The sequence below is a fragment of the Hyaena hyaena genome, unplaced genomic scaffold (genome assembly GCF_003009895.1).
Source record: "Hyaena hyaena isolate Hyena2069 unplaced genomic scaffold, ASM300989v1 scaffold_362, whole genome shotgun sequence".
NCBI classification, from domain to species: domain Eukaryota; kingdom Metazoa; phylum Chordata; class Mammalia; order Carnivora; family Hyaenidae; genus Hyaena; species Hyaena hyaena.
Genome location: NW_024080998.1, coordinates 472,638 through 494,290, shown reverse-complemented (window position 1 = coordinate 494,290; position 21,653 = coordinate 472,638). Strand labels below are relative to the sequence as shown.

General features: G+C 36.3%; 1 protein-coding gene across 3 annotated transcripts in view; it reads right to left on the bottom strand.

Annotated features, from left to right (window-relative positions):
* SLC30A6 (solute carrier family 30 member 6) overlaps nt 1-21,653 on the bottom strand; it is a 37,612-nt gene that overhangs the window by 3,664 nt on the left and 12,295 nt on the right. For all 3 annotated transcript variants that reach the window (XM_039250322.1, XM_039250323.1, XM_039250324.1), the window contains 8 exons: nt 12,953-13,033; nt 12,313-12,348; nt 11,278-11,372; nt 9,174-9,222; nt 8,750-8,869; nt 5,985-6,087; nt 5,047-5,094; nt 3,990-4,058 (listed from right to left, as the gene is read on the bottom strand). In XM_039250322.1, coding sequence (XP_039106253.1) covers nt 3,990-4,058; nt 5,047-5,094; nt 5,985-6,087; nt 8,750-8,869; nt 9,174-9,222; nt 11,278-11,372; nt 12,313-12,348; nt 12,953-13,033 — 601 coding nt within the window. The remainder of the gene's footprint in view (nt 1-3,989; nt 4,059-5,046; nt 5,095-5,984; nt 6,088-8,749; nt 8,870-9,173; nt 9,223-11,277; nt 11,373-12,312; nt 12,349-12,952; nt 13,034-21,653) is intronic.

Here is a 21,653-nt window from a genome sequence, read left to right as displayed (position 1 = left end):
TTATTTACAATGTGTTTGAATCTATGACTTAAACAGTAGTGACTTACTGTCAATCAGAAGATGGAGGAAATATTTATAAAGGTTGAATCTGACTTCTAGTTTATTATTTTTAAGTAAGACAAGCCATGTCTAGAAATGAAGTTGCCTTTGATTTCTTCCTTTTCTTGGCCACTCCCATCTCACAGTATCACTAGACAAAACTATAAAAGATACCATAACCTCTTTCACTCTGCTATGGAAATTAAAGCAATTAAAATAAATGAAAACCTTTTCTAAGCAGGAGCCTGAACAGAGTCTGCTGTGACTATGGTGTTTGCATTAATTTATGGCTTTTGTGACAACTATTCTTGCAGCTCAAAAACTTGTTTTATTTTTCCCTTGTTCTTAATTAAGTACTACATGGGTGCAGTGGTTAGATGGCCATGTTCTTCTTCGTTGTTGTTGTTTAATTTTTTAAACATTTATTCAGTTTTGAGAGACAGACAGAATATGAGAGGGGGAGACACAGAATCCAAAGCAGGGAGAGAGTGAGGGAGACACAGAATCCAAAGCAGACTGTCAGCATAGAGCCTGACATGGGGCTTGAACCCATGAACTGCGAGATCATGACCTGAGCCAAAGTCGGACGCTTAACTGACTGAGCCACCTAGGCGCCCCCAGAATTACATTCCTAAAGCAATGTAAATTGGCACAGCCATTTTTGGAAAGTAATTGGCTATATCAAAAGCCATATAAATATGGATATACTTTTTTTAAAAAAGTATTTTATTTTTAACTAATTTCTACATTCAACGTTGGCTCGAACTCACAACCCTAAGTTCAAGAGTCACATGCTCTAATGAATGAGGCAGCTAGGCTACCAGTGTGAATATCCTTTGACTCACAAAACCACTTCTAAAAATTAATCTTAAAGAATAATCACAAGTATGTGCAAAGATTATTCCATAAAAATGTTCATCCCAGCTGTTTATAAAGGAAAAATGGAATGTCATTAGTGGACTGATTAAGTAAATGATGGCATATTCAAATAATGTAAAACTGCAGCTGTTAAAAATTATGTTGGGATTCTCAAAAGATAGCAGTAATGGTGGCACTTTTTTGAAATTTCCCAAATATTCCCAGAAAAACCAAAACTAAGACATCACCTCCAAAAACCTATGGACAACATCTATTAAAAAAAACTAGATAACATGGTTCCTCCAAGAAATCCTAGTCACAAGATGTAAGACCTGCAAGGTATCAGCATCTGTGAAGGAGGTAGCAACAGGATATGTGATGGACTGAAAAATCTAAGCAGCTAACTTGTATTTAATGAAAATCTAGGACAAATTTGAGGAAGACAGCTGGGAAACTGGGAGGGGTTTTGCACATTTCAATGGTGGGTGAGTACATGGGAGTCCGCTGTGAGATCTGAAGAGCTGGAACAGCCGAAGCCCTGTGAGCTCCAAAGTAACCAAGCAAGCTCCCTTTCAGTAGAAAGCCCCACATTAAAAAGAAACAACTGGGCGCAGAATCCAAATTGAACAACACAGCAGAAACAACAAAAGGCAGGAAAAGGGCCAGGAGAAAGAAAAAACTTTTACTTCACAGACTCCTCAGAAGAGGGAGCTTTAGAACCATAAATTCGAACACACTACCCTAACCACTAATTTTTTAAAAAATTTTTGTTAACACTTTTTTCATTTTTGAGAGAGAGATAGAGAGTGCAAGCTGGGGAGGGCAGAGAGAGAGGGAGACATGGAATCTGAAGCAAGCTCCACAGGGCTCGAACCCACAAGCCGTGAGAACATGACCTGAGCCGAAGTCGGACGCTGAACGGACTAAGCCACTCAGGTGCCCTTAACCACTCCTTATTTTAAAGCTCAGGAAAACAATTGTGCATGAAAAGGAGCAACAGAAAAGGTATGAATCCAAATTGCACACAAAATTATTATAAAGGGTGCCTGGGTGACTCAGTAGGTTAAGTGTCCAACTTTGGCTGAGGTCATGATCTCATGATTTGTGAGTTTGAGCTCCATGTGGAGCTCTGGGCTGACTGTGTGGAGCCTGCTTGGGATTCTCTTTCCCTCTCCCTCTGCTCCTCCCTTGCTCGTTCGGTCTCTCTCAAGATAAATAAACTTAAGAAAAGGAAATGAAGACCAGACTAGAAGGAAAACAAAAGCAAATAAATATACAGGTCTACTATAAGGGGAATAAAAGGCGAAGAGAAGGAAAGTTTTAAAAATCAAAGGAATTCAAGATATAATAAGGAACTGAAAGAAAATAAATACAAAAGACCCAACATGCTTACAATAGGAGATCTCAAAGACGATACTAAAAGCAAGAGAACAAAATTAAATATTAATAATTACAATTAAAGATAACTTTCCTGAAAGTTAAAAAAAAGTTTTTTGCAATACCATTGCTGAAAGGCATAGCTGGAGTAACTGATCCAAAACAACCAACACCAAGACATAGTCTAGTAAAATTACTGGACTTTAAACAAACAAACAAGCAACCAAAAAACAAAACTCTTGGGGCATCTAGGCAAAGATCAAATCACATTTAAGGGAAAAAAAATTTGACCATAAAAGTAATACTTAGTAACACAAAAAACTATAAACGATATGTTAAGTGAAAAGAGCAAATTATAAACTGCATGGTTTCATTTTCTAAGGAGAGAAAATAGGTAAGTATAAATAAGAAAATGTTCTGGAGGCTTTTCTATATGATAGAATTATGGCGAAATTTTTTTTTTTCTCAGTACTTTTCTGTATTCTCCTCGTCATTCCTGACAGAGGAATAGAACCATGGCATAATTGTCTCTCTGGTAATGGTCCAATCTGGATTTGCAAAAGTTAATAAAAAGAAACCTTACAAAAATGGGACATAGGAAGCCAGAAGGAAGGGTCCCTCAGGCCGTCCCACCCACAGTCAGCTGCAGAGTCAACAGGAAGAGAGATAAAGTCCATTCTACTTTAGCTACTTTATAACATCAACAGGAGGAAAGAGGTTTTCCTCCTTCTGTGACAACAGCCCAGCCAATGAGAGACTACCACAACTCAGGCAGTGAAAGCCACTACACTTGAACTTCCGGTTTACTTCATTGGATTTTTCATTTGTAACAGTCCTTTCCACTTCCCCTTTCCTCTAGGAAAGAGGGTTCCTCTCTCTTTTGTTCTTCAGACATGCCTGTAGTTTGGTTGTGGCTTGCTTATCCCTAATTGCAATTCTCTGGTATTCCCAAATAAGCTCTTTTTTGCTAGTAAATTAACTGGTCTTATTTTTTAAGGTTAATATCAAAAACATGGAGGGGCGCCTGGGTGGTTCAATTGGTTAAACATCTGACTTTGGCTCAGGTCATGATCTCACAGTTTGTGAGTGCAGGCCCTACATGGGGCTCTGTGCTGACAGCTCAGAGCCTGGAAACCTGCTTTGGATTCTGTGTCTCCGTCTCTGCCTCTCCCCTGCTCACATGCTGTGTGTGTCTCTCTCTCAAAAATAAATAAACATTAAAAATCATGTTTGAAAGTAAAAAAAATAAAGAAAATATCCCTCAACTAATCTCAATTAGGTTACTGAATCCATCTACATTTTAGACTCTATAAAACAGAAACGGTAATCAAAGGTTCTATAAAAATTTAAAGAAGTGCTTATTTCAGTTTTAAAAATTATAAACTATGTTTCATTTATTTTAAATTTATTTATTGTTTAATTTATATTCAAGTTAGCATAAACTATGTTTTTTAATTTTTTTTTAATGTTTCAGTTAATTCTGAGCGAGAGACAGTGTGTGCAGGGGAGGGTCAGAGAGAGAGACACACACAGAATCTGAAGACAGGGTTCAGGCTCTGAGCTAGCCATCAGCACAGAGCCCAACGTGGGGCTTGAACCCATGAACATGAGATCATCACCTGAGCCAAAGTCAGACGCTTAACCGACTGAGCCACCCAGGTGCCCCATTATAAACTATGCTTTAAATTACAACTACATTAACACAGAAAACATACCAATGAGCCAAAACCTAGGGTCCAAAAATGCTCGTTTCGAACTTCTAAAACTCCATCCAAGGTAGATACCTAATCATAAACAAAGAAACAGGGCTGTACATATTTGACATATCCAACACAGTTCAGTCACATTATTGACTTGATCCAAGCCTAGAAATGATCTGATCAAACCCTGCATGAGGACACTCATTAGCCAAGAGAAGTCCCAGACCACTCAAGGTACCATTTTACTTGTTCAGTAGTTAGCCAAGGCCTTGTATTCCATTTCTTGTCCCGTCCAATTCTTTTAGAATCAGGTCTTTACCACCTACCTTCACCACCACCTTATTCAATAGCAGATGGTTCTTCTCATTTTGTCAGTATGCCATATATTTATATCTAGCACTGGTGGTATTAGATTTTTCCCCCTTTTGGGAAGTCTTCTCTATCATTTCTTTCTCTGCATTCCCTTTTAACAAATTTCTGCACAATTCAGGATGTTACATGAATGTGGGCCAAAAGGAAATTCCAAGACCAGATACACAGTGTATGGTCCACTGCTACGATGAAATAGGCTGAGACAAACAGCCAGTTATATTGAGAACAGTGGTCTTTGTGATACCAGCAATCAATAGTTCGAAAGATGCTCAAAATTCAAATAATTAAATTATCATATTCCTTCAATTAGTAAGCAGGTGGGTATTTATACAATATAAAATCTAAACTCACAAATCAGTATGTTAAGTGATGAAGCAATCAACATGTAAAAGTGGTCTTTGACTTAAATAAAAATCCTAGATTTGAATATAGATTCATAAAAACCATAGCATTTATATAGCTAGTAGTGTGGTTTCTAGACCATTACCTTCCCTTCCACATTTATTTCAAGTTTCCAGACTGAGAATTCCTCAAATTTTTGTACTTCTGTTACTATACCTCCTACTGTGTTATGTACTATAAAGAACACAAACTCCCCTAAAATAAAATATAGATAGGGCTGAATAAAGTATTACTTGTACCCATTCTTTCCATTCTCTAATTATAAATTAAAATGATTTTATTTACTCTTCCACCTTACCTCTCTGATAAGTTTGTCCAATTGACCAATAACATGGGGTGGTGTTGTCTGGAGAAAAAAATTAAAATATGAATAACTTAGGAGATAAAACAATTTTTGCACAGTGGTCCTAAAACTAAAAAATTGGATTTTATACCAGCCTTTGCTTTGACAGCCTATCATGATTTAGTGAAGAGAGGTTTCAACTCGCTCCACTAGGGGGACAATATCAAGAATCAGCCCATGCTTAATTTGTATCTCACAAAGCAGCACTATCTCTAGGCCCAAACAACTCTTCAAGAATCAGCCAACCAACTGAAAATATTTTGTATATGGCACAGCACTTATTAATAATAGCACAACTATTATCTTATTGTTACTACTGTTTCTGGAGCTAAAACTACTGCCCCTAAGTTTTAGAAAGGGCATGAGGGTAAGACAGAAGGAAAGCAGTGCTTACATATACATCTATCCCTGTGAATCTACCTGTGCATTCAGGTGCTTGTCTACAGGTGTTCCTACTGTTTATATAAGGAGTAATTGGTCATTTTCAATTTTAAATATGAAATTTAGAAGTCTCACTGGTTCAATGACAGGAAATAAGAAAACAATCACAACCAGACTATATAATAGCCAAAGCACATTTATTGAGGGAAAATAAATATGCCAAAAGTATTCTAAGTAACACTGTTTTCACTTGAAACATTATCAGAAAAAAAAATTTTTTAGTTTATGATTTTGTCTTATAAATACAGGAAGACTTATACATATGTTATGAGCCAAGAAATTTCATCTGCTTCTTACTGTATAGATTTCAGAGATTACTGTTTGAGCTCATGTCTAATGAGGACTTCCAATAGCTAAAAATTTCACATCTGGTAGAAGAACACATGTAATTTTATACTCTGGTAGAAAAACCTGGCTAATATTAGGCATGTGCTTTGAAAGAGGACCCTTACCTGCAGTAATACTTTGCCACTGTAGACGCTCATGGGATACATAGTGCCAAATGTCATCAGAGCAATGGCTATGGCAGAAGCAGTGTCCACAGCAAAATAATTACTAAAAGGAAAAAACAATTCTAAATCTCAAACATATGCATCACTGAGCTTCTTACAATTCAGTCTTCCAAAACATTAATTATCTGAAGGAACAGGACTTTTACCACAAGTGGCCACCGCTGGCAAAGAGAGTGTCTCAAAAAAAATGAAAAAACAAAAACCAACAAAAAACATTTTCAGAATCCTTTCTTGCCAAAGTTTAGTGGAAAATAATAATTATGTTAAGCAGTGTGAAGAGATGGTGAAGAAAAACAATGTGAACATTCCTCATTATGTATTTTCAATCTACTTGTCAATGAGAAAGATTTCATATATATTCATTTGTTGCAACAAATAAAAACCTTCAACATGTAATTTCTGATACAGAGAAGACTAATGTACTTCATCAGTGCTTCCAACAATTTTCCTGTAAATAATAACTTTCCCGTTATTACTAAGAATTTTTGAAATTCCTCAGGAATTACACAAGGTGAGATTCTATGGGAATTCGTCAGAGGAACATGGTCGCTAAAGTACAACACTCATCAGTAGTTCAGACTGTTCTGTTAATAAGACAGACCAAAATGTCAATGCCAATGCCAATGATTACAAGCTGATCTTTTTTTTTTTTAACTTTTTCCCACATGATGGGAATATAAACATGAGGAAAGACCTAGTCTCTACCTTTAAAATAGCAAGAGATAACCATGTTAAGAAAATGAAGCAATTTGGGAAAAAAGGAGAAGTCCTATAGGGTATCCTGGATGCACAAAGGAGTGAGTGACAAGTCTCCCAAGGTAGGGATAATTCAAAAAGGATTATAAAATAGAAAGAGACATCAAAGCTGACTCTTCAAAGATGAGTGAGGCAGTGGAAAAAAGGTATCACAGACAGTGAAAGCAGCAAGGGTGTGAGAGTCCTGATAAAGCACTGAAACTACGAGCAGGCAAACAGACAGGTGGATGTCCAGTGAGCTTGGTAGGGGTCTTACCATTCTAACAGCTTTTATTTTTTTAAATATGCAAAGAGGAGGATTTTGAAACAGGAAAACATTATGGCCAAATTTGCAACTGTGAATAATGACATTAGTAGCAAAACAGAAGATAACTAGAGATGTTTGAGAATGATAGAAGAGCAGAAGACTATTCTAATTAGACCAAAGAAATGATGATAAGGCCTCAATTTGGGGAGCAGCAATGAGAATGGGGAAGAGAGGACGGATAAGTATTAAAAAGGAAGATCCAATCAGACTGGCTAACAAGAGTATTATTTACAATAGCCAAGACATGGAAACAACCAAAGTATCCCAAAGTATTTGGGAGAGGTAAGAGGGGAGGAGGGAGAAATATGATATTAAACAGGGTACTGCAGTTCCTCAAAAAATTAAACACTGAATTATCCTATAATCCAGCAATTCTACTTCTGGAAAAATGCCCACAAGAATGGAAAGTAGGGGCTCAAACAGATATCTGTACACCATGTTCACAGGAGCACTATTCACAACAGCCAAAAGGTGGGAACAATACAAATATCTATCAATGGATAAGTCAACAAACAAAATGTGTTCTGTATATACAGTGGAATATTCTTCAATCTTAAAAAGGGAGAAATTTCTGACACATATTACAACATGAAAGAATCCTGAAAACATTACACTAAGTAAAATAAGCCAGATACAAAAGTACAAATACTGTATGATTTTATATGAAGTACTTTATCAAATTCATAGAGACTGGAAATAGAATAGTGGTTACCAGGGGCTGAGGGAAGAGGGGAGGGGGAACTACTGTTTAATGAGTTTAATGAGTTTCAGGAAGATGAAAAAGTTCTGAAGATGGAAGATGGTGACATTTACACAATGATGTGAGGTACTTAATGCCACTGAACTGTATGCTTAAAAATGGTTAAAGTTTTAATGTAATTTTTAAAAATAATGCAACAGAATAGGTGGTAGTAGTATTCACTGAGGTGGGAAATATAAACAGCTTTGGGGATGGGGAAAATGGGTTCAGTTGATGTAGACACGAATAGAAGTCAGTAAGATATGCCTTTTGGAATTCAACAGACATCTGGACTAGAAATAAAGAAAGGTTTGGGAAACTCACAGAAGTGGTAAGTAAAAACAAGTAATTGAATTTAATCTTCCAGAAGAGTATGCAAAACAGAAAAAAAGAATTATTATGGACAGATTCTAGTAAACACTAATAATTAAAGGGTAGGTGGTCAAAGAATCACATATCATAAAACGCTAAGTACGCTTAAAGCAGCTATAAAGTCTACTTCCTAAAAGGTTTCCCTTTTGTTTTTTCTTTTTCTTTCTTTTTTTTAAGGCTTGCCTTTCCATACCTACTTCCCCTTCCTTCTCTCAGAAACAGTAGCCATGGCTTATGTGTCATCTTCTGGCACTGTCATCTTCTCTGTTTCACTCACCAGGTCAGCAGTAGGGAATTTAAATAGTTTTCCAGTCTGAATTATAGATTATGGTGAAAAATACTTATTGAATCCAACCCCCTTAATTTTTCAGATGAAGATACTTAAGGACAAGACTTAACCAAAATAACACAAAGTTATTGCTTAGTCATAAGCAAACATGCTCTAAGTTTAATCCTTATCTATCCCGCAGATGCCTTTAAAAGCCAGGCCCCCAAAGTAGAAACCACTTGACAGCAATAAAAACTACTTACTTAATTTCAATTAGCATATACGTAATACAAAGAGCAAATGCTCCAGCAAGATCAATCAAAACAAATGGATTCATTCGGGGAAGGAAGATGCTGCTAAGTCCTGGAATAATTCCACACAAGCTATGAAGAAACAAAGAGCATTCATTAGCAGAACTCAGTGTAATACTGATGGAAATTCTGTAAAAGATAACTTGTATTTTTGCATCATATGTCTTTTATAGAAAGCAAAGAAGATGTGGGAACAAAGTTCTCTCACTCATAAAGGTCTCTTATATCATCAATTAAAAAGTAAAAGGAGAATAAGTTTGATCTGTGAGATTCATGTAGCAGCCACAGCAATGAAAAATGTAAATTCCCATGACAGATGCATTTCTTGTACATCCCTTTGAAATTGTGTATCATGAACCCCCACAGAACATCTTACCTTCGACTAAGATCTGCAACATGCTCTTGAAGCCAACTCGTACTAGCAGCTTTAAGAAGAAAACACTTTAATTATCTATATAGAAAAATAAACCACTACCAGAAATACTTGATTTCCTTAATTTAAAAGATAAGATTTACAACTGTATAACATTGTACAAAAGGACATGCTACTTAAATCTAGACCTTTTTCCTCTTTTATCCCTTCAAGAAAATAAAGCAAAAGTAGTTTCAACTATTTATATCACTGACCTGGAGGAATTAGTGAACTTACATATGTCAGTGTACTATTAATTTTAAAGGCTCTTTAAATGTAAAGCAGAACTTCATAAGCAGTATGCTGAGAATGGGTTATAGGTATACCAATTCTCGGAAAGGCCAGGTAGGGGATCTGGCTACATGCAGACACCTGCCAGTTACTATTACTGAACAAGGCTCAAGCATCCTCTTACATTTATCTCAGGGTTACAGAAGTATTCACTATTTTACGTGTAACATGATGTAAAAGATTGGCAAGCTTTATACAAAAGCCATTTGGTAGAGCAGTTAAGAGCAGACTCTATTGCCAGAATATCTGGCTTAAAACCCAGCTCTTAGCTAGACATTAGGCCTGGGGCAAGTGATTTAATTTCTCAGTACTTCAGTGTAAAATAGAAACAATAAAATTATTTACTCATGTGGTTACAGGGAGAATTAAATGGGTTGATCCATATAGAGTTTAGCATAGTGCCTGGCAGACAGAAAGTGCCCAGTATAATTTTCTACTCAAATTTCAACTTATGTCACAAATATTAATGTTTCTGGGAACTTTAATATCCAGCTAATGAAAATATAAACTAGATAGTCTTTCCAGATATAAGTCTGGCACGATATACATTAATGACTTAAAAGATATTTTATTTCTAACCCATTTATAATTTCTCTGGGGAATTTATCCTGAAAACTCACAGATGCATTCAAGAAATCTGATATCAGAAAGCAGATTGTAGCATTATTTGTAAAAGGAAAACCTGGATCTTTCCAATCTTCATGGAGAGATATAATTTTTAGATCTTTGTACCTTCTTAAAATTTCTAGAATGAACATTATACTATGTTAATAATTTATGTTTTTTTCAAAATAATTTGGGACATCAAAATACTGTATTTAGTTTTCTAGTTCATGCAGTAATTCTCAAACTTTAATTCATACAAATACAACTAATTCTTCATAACATGAAGGTGTTTAAACTAGAAAGGGCAATTCAGAAAGTCTTCTTCTATTGATTGTCATAGTGTTCAAGTCAGGAAGACCTAAAAAGACCCTCTCCTATCTTTGTTTCAAAGTGTGGGTCTGTGCACACAGCCCACTTTTGGTTTTACCTCACTTCTCCATCAATCAGTGATTGACCCTTTGTGGGTTAGTGGGATTCCAGAACATGGAAATTACTGAAAAATGACAATAATTTTAGCCACTGAGTTGAAATAACAGTCTAAATTTTTAAAGACCTAAAAATAAAAGAATATTTCAAAATACATATACATGAGCACATCAACCATTTGAAATATACTGATATTTCTAAAATGCTTGCAACAGACCTTTTTTAGGTAGGTTACACATCTAAAATCCCATGCATGTTATTTGGCAAATGTAATTTTTCATCACATATAATTTAATATATGTCAGTTCTGCATGTTTTTAAGAAATATTTTTTTTTTAAATGTTTATTTATTTCTAGGAGACAGAGAGAGAGACAGCATGAGCAGGGGAGGGTCAGAGAGAGAGGGAGTCACAGACTAAAACAGGCTCCAGGCTCTGAGCTGGCAGTCAGCACAGAGCCCGACGCAGGGCTCGAACCCATGAACCGTGAGATCATGACCTAAGCGAAAGTCGGACGCTTAACCAACTAAGCCACCCAGGCACCCCAAGTAATATGTTCTTTTAAGGCTTATAGTAATTAAATTTGTAATCCTCTACTCATAAAAGACCTGAGAACTTCTCGGGTAGTTCTCTCTTCTCTTTAGGATAAGCTTTCTAGTTGATTTATGAGTTAATGAAACAAACACAAGACTTGTTTTTATGAGAGATGAATTAGATTTTTTATTAATGGTAAGTAAAAATCATACCTTCAGAGACATAAGCAAAAGGTTTATTCCGAATAGAAAGCATCGTGAACAAGTTGAAGGAAAGAGCCACAAAAGTCCCAACTAATAATCTTCCCCTAAAAAGAATAATAATAACATTTACCATTATTTTTTCTTGGTAATATCAATATATAATTTCAGTATGCAGACAGACTAAGAGATGGGAAGGGAGAGCGGTCTGCTTCAGTGGTTTGGGATTTGCGGAGCCAGACTCTGAACTTGTTTTTGAGCTCCATAATCCATGTCCTGTCTACTGCTCCATCTTACACAGGACAAATCTGACTCAGCATTAACAGTATCTTCCTACAGGTAACTGCTGTTATAAATCTATATAAATGCAATGGTATTTGGTTTACAATATACTAGACAGTCAGACTAACTTGAATTGAACTGGCCAAAAGAGGTAAAGTCCATATATTTGGCAACTATGTAGTAGATAATTACAATTTTATCTTTTTTTTTTAAACATTTACTTATTTTCAGAGAGAGAGTGAGCAGGGGAGGGGCAGAGAGAGAGGGAAAGGGAGAATCCCAAACAGGCCCCATGCTTTGTGCAGAGTCTGACACGGAACTCAATCTCATGAGATCATGACCTGAGCTGAAATCAAGAGTCCGACACCTAATTGACTGAGACACCCAGGCTCAATTTTATCTTTTCTACAATTTTATCTTTTTAAAGGTGCTACTAGAAGATTTTGGATATCAAATTTTAAATTATAGAAGACCAACATGGCTAGTTTATGTGTGGACCTAGGCCTGGAAATAACAAGGGACCTAAAGCCAGGGTACAAAGGCCTTCCTGTGCAATATAAAAACATAAAGACTTGGGAACAATTAAGGGTGAAAAGAAGCAGTCTTGGAATTGGGGGATTTTGTTTGTGAAATATCAGTGAAATGTATACTGCCACACTCTGAACTCTGACATTGGCCAATGTAACCATTATTCCTAATATACCTCTTAATAACTGGGGATCAAATATAATAGTAAATTATGTTATATCAAAAGCAAAATCTCACGTGTGTATCTCGGGCTGCTCCAAAAAGCGTTCTGCACTAAAAGAAAGAAATAATGTATTAAATTGGTTCTAAAAATTATGAAATTAAAAAGCTTTATTAAATACAGAAGTAATCTAATGTGAACAAAATCTTTTTCTTGTTAGTTTGTTTGCTTATTTGTGTAAGTAACCTCTACACCCAACATGGGGCTCAAACTCATGACCCTGAGATCAAGAGTTGTATGCTCTTCCAACTGAGCCAGCCAGGCACCCTGAACAAAATCTTTTAATATGATATCCAACTGTTGATTATTAGCAGTGATCAGGAAAGGAGACTTACTAATTATCTTCAATACGTAGTATCAATCTTCTCCACCAAACTTTTTTCAATGGGTTTGTACTAAGCATTAAAACATGTCTGACTGAAGCCCTTTCCTTCATACCTGCTCAGGATTTAGTAGCATCAAATAAGGTAATAAAAGGAGGGTGAAAAGAAGGGAGAAAAGTCTGAAAAATGAAGAAGACATACTATCAAAACTCCAGCACTGCTCATCTTAATTTGTATACCCTTCAAACCAAACGTGTCTCACTGGATTCCTTCATATTCCCAAAGGTGCTATAGGTGGAATTTACAATGACAGTGACATTGTATACAAATGTACCTTTCTTTTAATATAAAGAGAGCTCCCAATTGTGCCAAGACTGTGGAGGCAAATACAGCCAAGACTTCTAATCTTTCAAATCTGAAATCAGAAAATTAATTAGATCAGCACAATTCATATACCAGTGTCTCCAGAATACATTTTCATTTATTCACATACTCAATTTTTATGTGTACCTACTATAAGCCAAACACTGTTAGAACAGACTACAGATCTTTGAGAATGAACAGAAACAATGAATATCACAGATTAAAAAAGAATGCCTATTCGTAAAACACCTATTCCTAGAACCCACTTACAGCTGTTATTTTTCTAGAACTAATTATCACAACAATAGGTAACACTTGATTGACCCATCTTGTGTTAGATCACTGGTCAAAGTGCTTAACATACGATTTCTTCTAAGCTTCCCAACACCTTACGAAGGTTACTCTGTCCACTTAAAAAAAAAAAAAAAAGAAAGAAAAAGAGAGCTAGTAAGTGGAAGAGTGAGATTTCCAAACTCAGGCACTCTAGCTCCACAGTTCATGATTTGTGTCTCAATGAAACAAATTAATTGCAGTTAATTATGTGTATGTCTCATAATACCTAAGCTGTCAGCTTGAGGCAAGGGCCTGTAGTCCTATTCATCTTAGTTTCTCCCACAACACATATTTTAATGGCATTCACACTTGTGATAAGTATAAATGCTTATAATTTCTCAAGGAATTAGATGTCTTCAGAAAAGACAATAAAATAATTAAGGATGCTGATGACATTGCTGTTTGTAAAGGGGGAAAATACTGGCATCAACAAGAGAATGTATTATTAAAAATATAACAGAAATGTATTTATTGACATGGAAGATATAAGTAGAAAAAGTGGGTTATAAAAGAGTATAAAAACAGTATGTAAATGCAGTATGTAAATGTTATGTATGGAAACTGATAAACTGATTATTAAAGTGCATATATGGAAATGCAAAAGGTGAAAGAAAGCAAAACAATCTGAAGACCAAAGCTGGAAGATTTATTTACACCACCAGATGTCAAGATTTATTTCAAGATTATTGTAGCTAACATAGCATAGTAACTAATGCAAGAATATACAAATATAACACATTGAAAAGACAAGAAAATCCAGAAATGGATTTACACATTCAAAGTCACCTAATTTTTGAAAAAGGTAGCAAATAAAGGCAGGAGAAAAAGGATTAACTTTTTCCCCAATAAATGTTTTATCAGTTGAACAGCTGTATAGAAACAAATATGCCCTGACCTCTACCTCAACCCATGCACAAAAACGAATTCCAGTTTGCCTGTAGGTTTTAAATGTGAAAGGTCAAACAATAAGACTTCTAGCTGATAGCATAAAGCAGTATCTTTATGACCTTGGAGTTGGCCAAGATTTCTTGACAAGTACACAAAAAATACAAACAATGAAAAACTGATAAGTTGAACTTATCACTGAAATAAAAAAACTTTTCATTCATGGAACTCTTACAGATCATAAAGAACAAAAAGAACTCTTACAGATCAATAAGGAAAAAAAGGTAACCCAATTTAAAAATGAGTAAAACATTTTAATAAGCACTTGAAAAAAGAGGTAATCTGAACTAGAAAACTATGAAAAAGTCAATAAAAATATGAAAAAGTGTTCACTTAGTCATCAGGAAAATAATTTAAAGCCATAAGACACATACACACACACATACAAGACAATACCAACTGTTGGTACAGGCATGAAGCAATCAGAACTCTCATACATTGCCAGTGGAAGAGTAAACTGGTAAAACCACTTTAGAAAACTGGTATTGTCTTATCTTTCAACAATGAACATACGAAATTCCTATGACTAATTTCACCCAAAGATTCATATCCATCATTTATAATAGCTAAAATAATTTATAATTAATTTATAATAGCTAAAAGCTGAAAATAACCTAAATGCCTTTCAATAGTTGAACATAAAAAGCTGTAGTATACTCATATAATGGAATATGAGAGCAATGGACGAGAATGAACCACTGCTATAGGTGAGAATATACTGTAATCCCATTTATGTGCCTTCAGACAGGCAACAATAATCCTCAAATAGAGGTCAGAACATTGATTACTTTTTGGGGGTTTGACTCTGACTCAATAAAAAGAGGCTACTGCGGGGGGGGTGGATTTGTAATGTTATATATCATGATCTAGGTAGAAATTATATAGGTATATTTATTAAAATTTACCAAACTATACAAGGATATAACAAGATATGGTCCCTGCTACCATAAAATTTAAATTTTTTAAATTTTTATTTGGGGTGGGGGAGAGCAAGCATGCAAGAGTGGAGGGGCAGAGAGAGGAAGAAAAAGGATCTGAAGCGGGCTCAGGGCTGACAGCAGAGGGTTCAAACTCATAAACTGTGAGATCATGACCTGAGCCCAAATCAGACACTTAACCAGCTGAGCCATCCAGGTGCCCCAAAATGTACATTTTAAAGAGGGAAACAGAATAACAATTTATAAGTTCTGGTAAGTTCTATACAGAGAATTATAGTAGTCTGATATGAAAAGAGGCTAACTAAATGATCTATTTTAGAATCTATTTTAGATTGGCCCCAGTTACTTAATGACAATGGCATTTAGTGATATTAGGATCAGAATAACAAGATGGCACTCACTGTAAAGATGAAGTGAAGAGCATTTCAAGGAGAGACAATAGCCCTAAAGCAGGAATATACGCATTGTACACAAATCACAGAAAGACCCTGTGGAATACAGGGCATAAAAGTGGTAACCTCAAGAGAAGTAGGCACAGACTAGATTATCTAAGAATTTTGTAAGTTAGAGAAAGGAGTCAGGAATTTATTGTTAAGTATGATAGAAAACAACTGGGTTGTTTCAAGGAGGAGAGTGATAGTATGATTTAGGTTTAAAAAGGATAATACTATGGGGTGCCTGGGTGGCTCAGTCAGTTAAGCATCCAATTCTTGATCTTAGCTCAGGTCTTGATCTCAGGGTCTTGAGTTCAAGCCCTGAGTTGGGCTTCATGCTGGGTGTGAAGCTTACTTAAACATAAATAAATAAAATAAACATAATAAAATAAAATGGAAAACACTCTGGTTGTTATATGGAGAATGGCCTACGGAGGGTGGGGGTGGGGCAAGAGGAGAGGCATGGGGACCAGTTATGAGGCTGGATATTGATAAAGGCAAGAAATGAAGGTAGCCTGGTTAGGATGGTAGTAGTTGAGATAGAAATGGGGGTCGGGGCAGATTCTAAATGTGTTTGTAGGTTACCCTAAGGAAACCTGCTGATGGATAAATGTGGGGAATGAGAGAATAATAAAGATTTTGCTCGAGCAAATGAGTGGTGGTATATTTACTAAGATGGGAAAAACTGCAGAGAAACAGGTTTTTGAGGAAGAAAACAAGAATTCTAGCCAAAGTTTAAGACACCAAATAGACATCCATGTGACGCTGTCAAGAAGATCGTCTGAAACAAGACAGATCTCAGGGCTAGAGAACTGGAGTTTGGAATTACTAAACATAGATGATATTTCAAGCTATGTGACTGACTACAGTTACACTTGGATATTAGTTTTATTGTTTAACTGCTCCCTCCTTTCTTGTTCAATCTAAGTATGTGGGCCAAAATGGGAGCTATCATGTCCTTGCTTAACCTGGTCTCCTGGCCACAGTAACTGATCTAAAGACTATTATCTGTTCCAAGCTAGATCAATCAATAGTTCTTTCTCATGATTTTCTTTACTAGTTCTAGGGAAGTATCTTTCCTTATCTACTATGAGGTTAGGAAAGTTCATGTTAAGGTCTTACTAGGAGTTATTCTAGTATGGTGGGGAAACGTGGTCTTAGAAACGAAACCTGACATACAGAGATAAGCAAGCCTGAGAGGTAAGAGAAAGACAAAGGTCCTGAGTGTACTAGTCCCTATGCCAGTTACCTGAGTCTTCCCACATTCTGGTTACATAAATTACAGAAGTTCCCATTTCCCCCCCATACTAGTTTGAGTTGGATTTTGTCACTTACAACCAAAAGCCTTAACTCAGAGTCACAGATTTCCATATACAGATATATCTATGTATCTTATAGCCAAATATCATAGTAATAGTCCAACTCTATCGAATTTCAGTGACACTTATGAGTATCTTCATCTTGCATTAAAATTTCATGTTTACTTCACCCTATTATAAAACCTGATTTTGTTCAAAAGAATATTCCCAATGAATGGTATGGTAGAGAAGATGGGTAAGTTTGGTACAAGTTTCTTTGCCAAAGATAAATTCTTCTCTCAATGAGAAAATATATTTGCAAATGATATATACAGTAAGAGGTTAGTATCCAAAATATATCAAGAACTTATACAACTCAACATAAAAAAAATTTCCAATTAAAAATGGACAGAACACATGAACAGACATTTCTCCAAAGAAGATATACAGATGCCCAACAGATATATGAAAAGATGCTTCACATCACTCATCGTCAGGGAAATGCAAATCAAAACCACAATGAGCTATCACCTCACTCTTGTCAGAATGACTAAAATCAAAAACACAACAAACAACCAGTGTTGGTGAGGATGTAAATAAAAAGGAACCCTTGTGCACTGCTGGTGGGAATGAAAACTGGTGTAGCCACTGTGGAAAACAGTACAGAGATTCCTCAAAAAATTAAAAATAGAATTACTATATTTACCCAAATACTACAAAAATACTAATTCAAAAAAGTATGTGCACCCATATGATTATTGCAGCATTTATTAAGAGTCAAAATATGGAAGCAACCCAAGAGTCTATCAATAGATGAATGGATAAAGAAAATGTAGTATATGTATGTATGTGTGTATACACACACAATGGATTATTACTCAGCCATAAAAATGAATAAAATCTTGTCATTTGCAACAACACAGATGGATCTAGATGGTATAATGCTAAATGAAGTAAGTAGCATATGTAGAATTTAAGAAACAAAACAACAAAAAAAGAAAGAGACAGAAACAAAAAAACAGACTCTTAAATACAAAGAATAAATGTAGTTACCAGAGGGGAAGTGGGGGTGGGGGTGGGGCGGCACCGGAGAAATAGGTGAAAGGAATTAAGAGTATACTTATTTTTTTTAATGTTTATTTTTTTATTTTGAGACAGAGAGAGAGAGAGCACGTGCAGGGGAGGGCCAGAGACAGGGAGAGAGAGAATCCCAAGCAGGCTCTGCACTGTTAGCACAGAACCCGACATGGGGCTTGATCGCACAAACTGTGAGATCATGACCTGAGCTAAAATCAAGGGTCAGACAGTGAGGTGCTGAGCCCCTAGGTGTCCCAGAGTATACTTACTGTTATGAGCACTTAGTAAAGAATTATGAATCACTACATTGTACACCCAAAACTAATATAATGCTGTATGTTAACTATATTCGAATTTTAAAAACTTAAAAAGAAAAACGGCAAGTGTTGGTGAGGATGCTAGTGGGAATGTAAAATGGTGCTGCTGCTGTGGAAAACTATATGATGGTTCCTCAAGAAATTAAACATGGAATCACAGAATATGATCCAGGAATCAGTATATACCTAAAAGAGCTGAAAGCAGAGATTCAAACAGATACTTGGACACCAATTTTTATAAAAGCATTACTTGTAATCGTCCAAAGGTAGATACAACCCAAATGTCTGTCAACAGAAGAATAAACAAAATGTGATACAAACAAACAATAGAATATTATTCAACTTTAGCAAATCATGAAATTCTGACATATGCTATAACAGATGAAATTTGAAAACATTAAGTGAAATAAACCATATTCAAAAGGACAAATATTGTGTGATTCCATATATATGAGGTGCCTAGAATAGGCAAATTCATAAACACAAAGTAGAATGGTGGTTGCCAGGAGCTGAGAGATGGGGGAATAGGGAGTTATTGTTATGGGGATAGGAGTTTGTTTGGAAAGAGGAAACATTTCTGGAAATAATGGCAATGCTCATACAACACTGTGAAGGTACTTAATGCTATTGAAATGTACACCTGAAAATGATTAAAATACTAACTTTTATGTTATCACAATAACCCCACCACCCAAACTTAATTTCTTTTTTAAAAAATTTTATTTAAACCCAACTTAGTTAACATAGAGTGTAATAATGGTTTCAGGAACAGAATTTAGTGATTCATCACTTACATATTAACATCTAGTGCTCATCCCAACAAGTGCCCTCCTTAATGCCCATCACCCATTTAGCCCATCCCCCACCCTTACCCCTTCAGCAATTCATTTGTTCTTTGTATTTAAGAGTCTTGTATGGTTTGCTTCCTTGTTTGTTTGGGTTTTTTTAAGTTTATTTATATATTTTGAGAGAGAGAACAAGCAGAGTAGGGGCAGAGAGAGAATCCCAAGCAGGCTCCACAGTCAGCACAGAGCCTGACATGTGGCGTGAACTCACAAACCGGGAGATCATGACCTGAGATGAAATCAACAGTCAGATGCTTAACTGACTAAGCCACCCAGGCGCCCAGCCCTCTGTTTTCACCTTATTTTTCCTTCCCTTCCCTTATGTTCATCTATTGTGTTTCTTAAATTCCGTATGAGTGAAATCATATATTTGTCTTTCTCTGACTTAATTCACCTAGCATAATACACCCTGGTTCCATCCACGTTGTTGCAAATGACAAGATTTCATTCTTTTTGATCACCAAGTTAATATTCCATTATACACACACCCGACATCTTCTTTATCCGTTCATCAGTCAACAGACATTTGGGCTTTTTCCATAATTTGGCTATTGCTGATAGTGCTGCTATAAACACTGGGATGCATGTGCCTCTTTGAATCAGTATTTTTGTAGCCTTTGGAGAAATAGCTAGCAGTGCAAATGGTGGGTCGTAAGGTAGTTCTATTTTTAGTTTTTGAGGAACCTCAAAAATTATATTCCAGAATGGCCACACCAGTTTGCATTCCCAGCAACATGCGAAAGGTTCTTTCTTCCGTGTCCTCGCCAATGTCTATTGTTTCCCAAGTTGTTAATTTTAGCCATTTGACAGGTATGCAGTGGTATCTCATGGTTTTGATTTATATTTCCCAGATGATAAGTGATGCTGAGCATCTTTTCATGTGTCTGTTTGCCAACTAGATGTCTTTTTTTTTTTTTTAATGTTTATTTTTGAGAGAGAGACACAGCTCAAATGGGGGAGGAACAGAGAAAGAAGGAAACACAGAATCTGAAGCAGGCTCTGGACTCTGAGATGTCAGCACAGAGACCAATGAGGGGCTTAAACTTGTGAACTGCAAGATCATGACCTGTGCTTAAGTAGGACACTTAACCAACTGAGCCACCCAAGTGCCCCTGGATATCTCCTTGGAAAAGTGTCTATTCGTGGTTTTTGCCCATTTCTTCACTGGGTTATTTGGGTTTTTTTTTAATGTTTTATTTATTTCTGAGGGAGAGAGAGAGAGAGAGAGAGACAGCAAGAGCAGGGGAGGGTCAGAGAGAGGGAGACACAGAATCTGAAGCAGGCTCCAGGCTCTGAGCTGGCTGTCAGCACAAAGTCTGACATAGGACTCAAACCCACAAACCATGAGATCATGACCTGAGCCAAAGTTGGACGCTTAACTGACTGAGCCACCTAGACACCCCTGGCTTATGGTTTTTAGGTGCTAAATTTGATGAACTTCTTCATAGATTTTGGATACTAACCCTTTATCCAATACATCATTTACAAATATCTTTTCCCATTCCATCAGTTGTCATTTAGTGTTGTTGTTTCCTTTGCTATACAGAAGCTTTCTATTTTGATGAGGTCCCATTAGTTCACTTTTGCTGTTTTCCCTTATCTCTGGAGACATGTCCAATAAGAAATTGTTGCAACCGACATCAAAAAGATTTTTGCCTGCTTTCTCCTTTAGGATTTTGATGGTTTTGTCTTACATTTAGGCTTTTCATCCATTTTGCATTTAAGAAAAGTGGTCCACAGCAAAGGAAACAACCCACAAAACTAATAGGCAACCAACGGAATGGGAAAAGATAGTTGCAAATGACATATCAGATAAAGGGTTAATATCCAAAATCTATAAGGAACTCACCAAACTCCACACCCAAAAAACAAACAACCCAGTGAAGAAATGGGCAGAAGATATGAACAGACACTTCTCCAAGAGGACATCCAGATGGCCAACAGACACATGAAACGATGTTCAGCATCCCTCCTCATCAGGGAAATACAAATCAAAACCACACTGAGATACCACCTCACGCCAGTCAGAGTGGCTAAAATGAGCAAATCAGAGAACTCTAGATGCTGACGAGGATGTGGAGAAACGGGCACCCTCCTACACTGTTGGTGGGAATGCAAACTGGTACAGCCCCTCTGGAAAACAGTGTGGAGGTTCCTCAGGAAACTAACAATAGAACTCCCCTATGACCCAGCAATAGCACTGCTAGGAATTTACCCCAGGGATACAGAAATGCTGATGCATAGGAGCATGTGTACCCCAATGTTCAAAGCAGCACTCTCCACAATAGCTAAAACATGGAAAGAGCCTAAGTGTCCATCAACAGATGAATGGATCAAGAAGATGTGGTTTATCTATACCATGGAATACTACATGGCAATGAGAAACAATGAAATCTGGCCATGTGTAGCAACATGGATGGACCTTGAGGGTGTTATGCTGAGCGAAATAAGTCAGGCAGAGAAGGACAAATATCATATGTTTGCA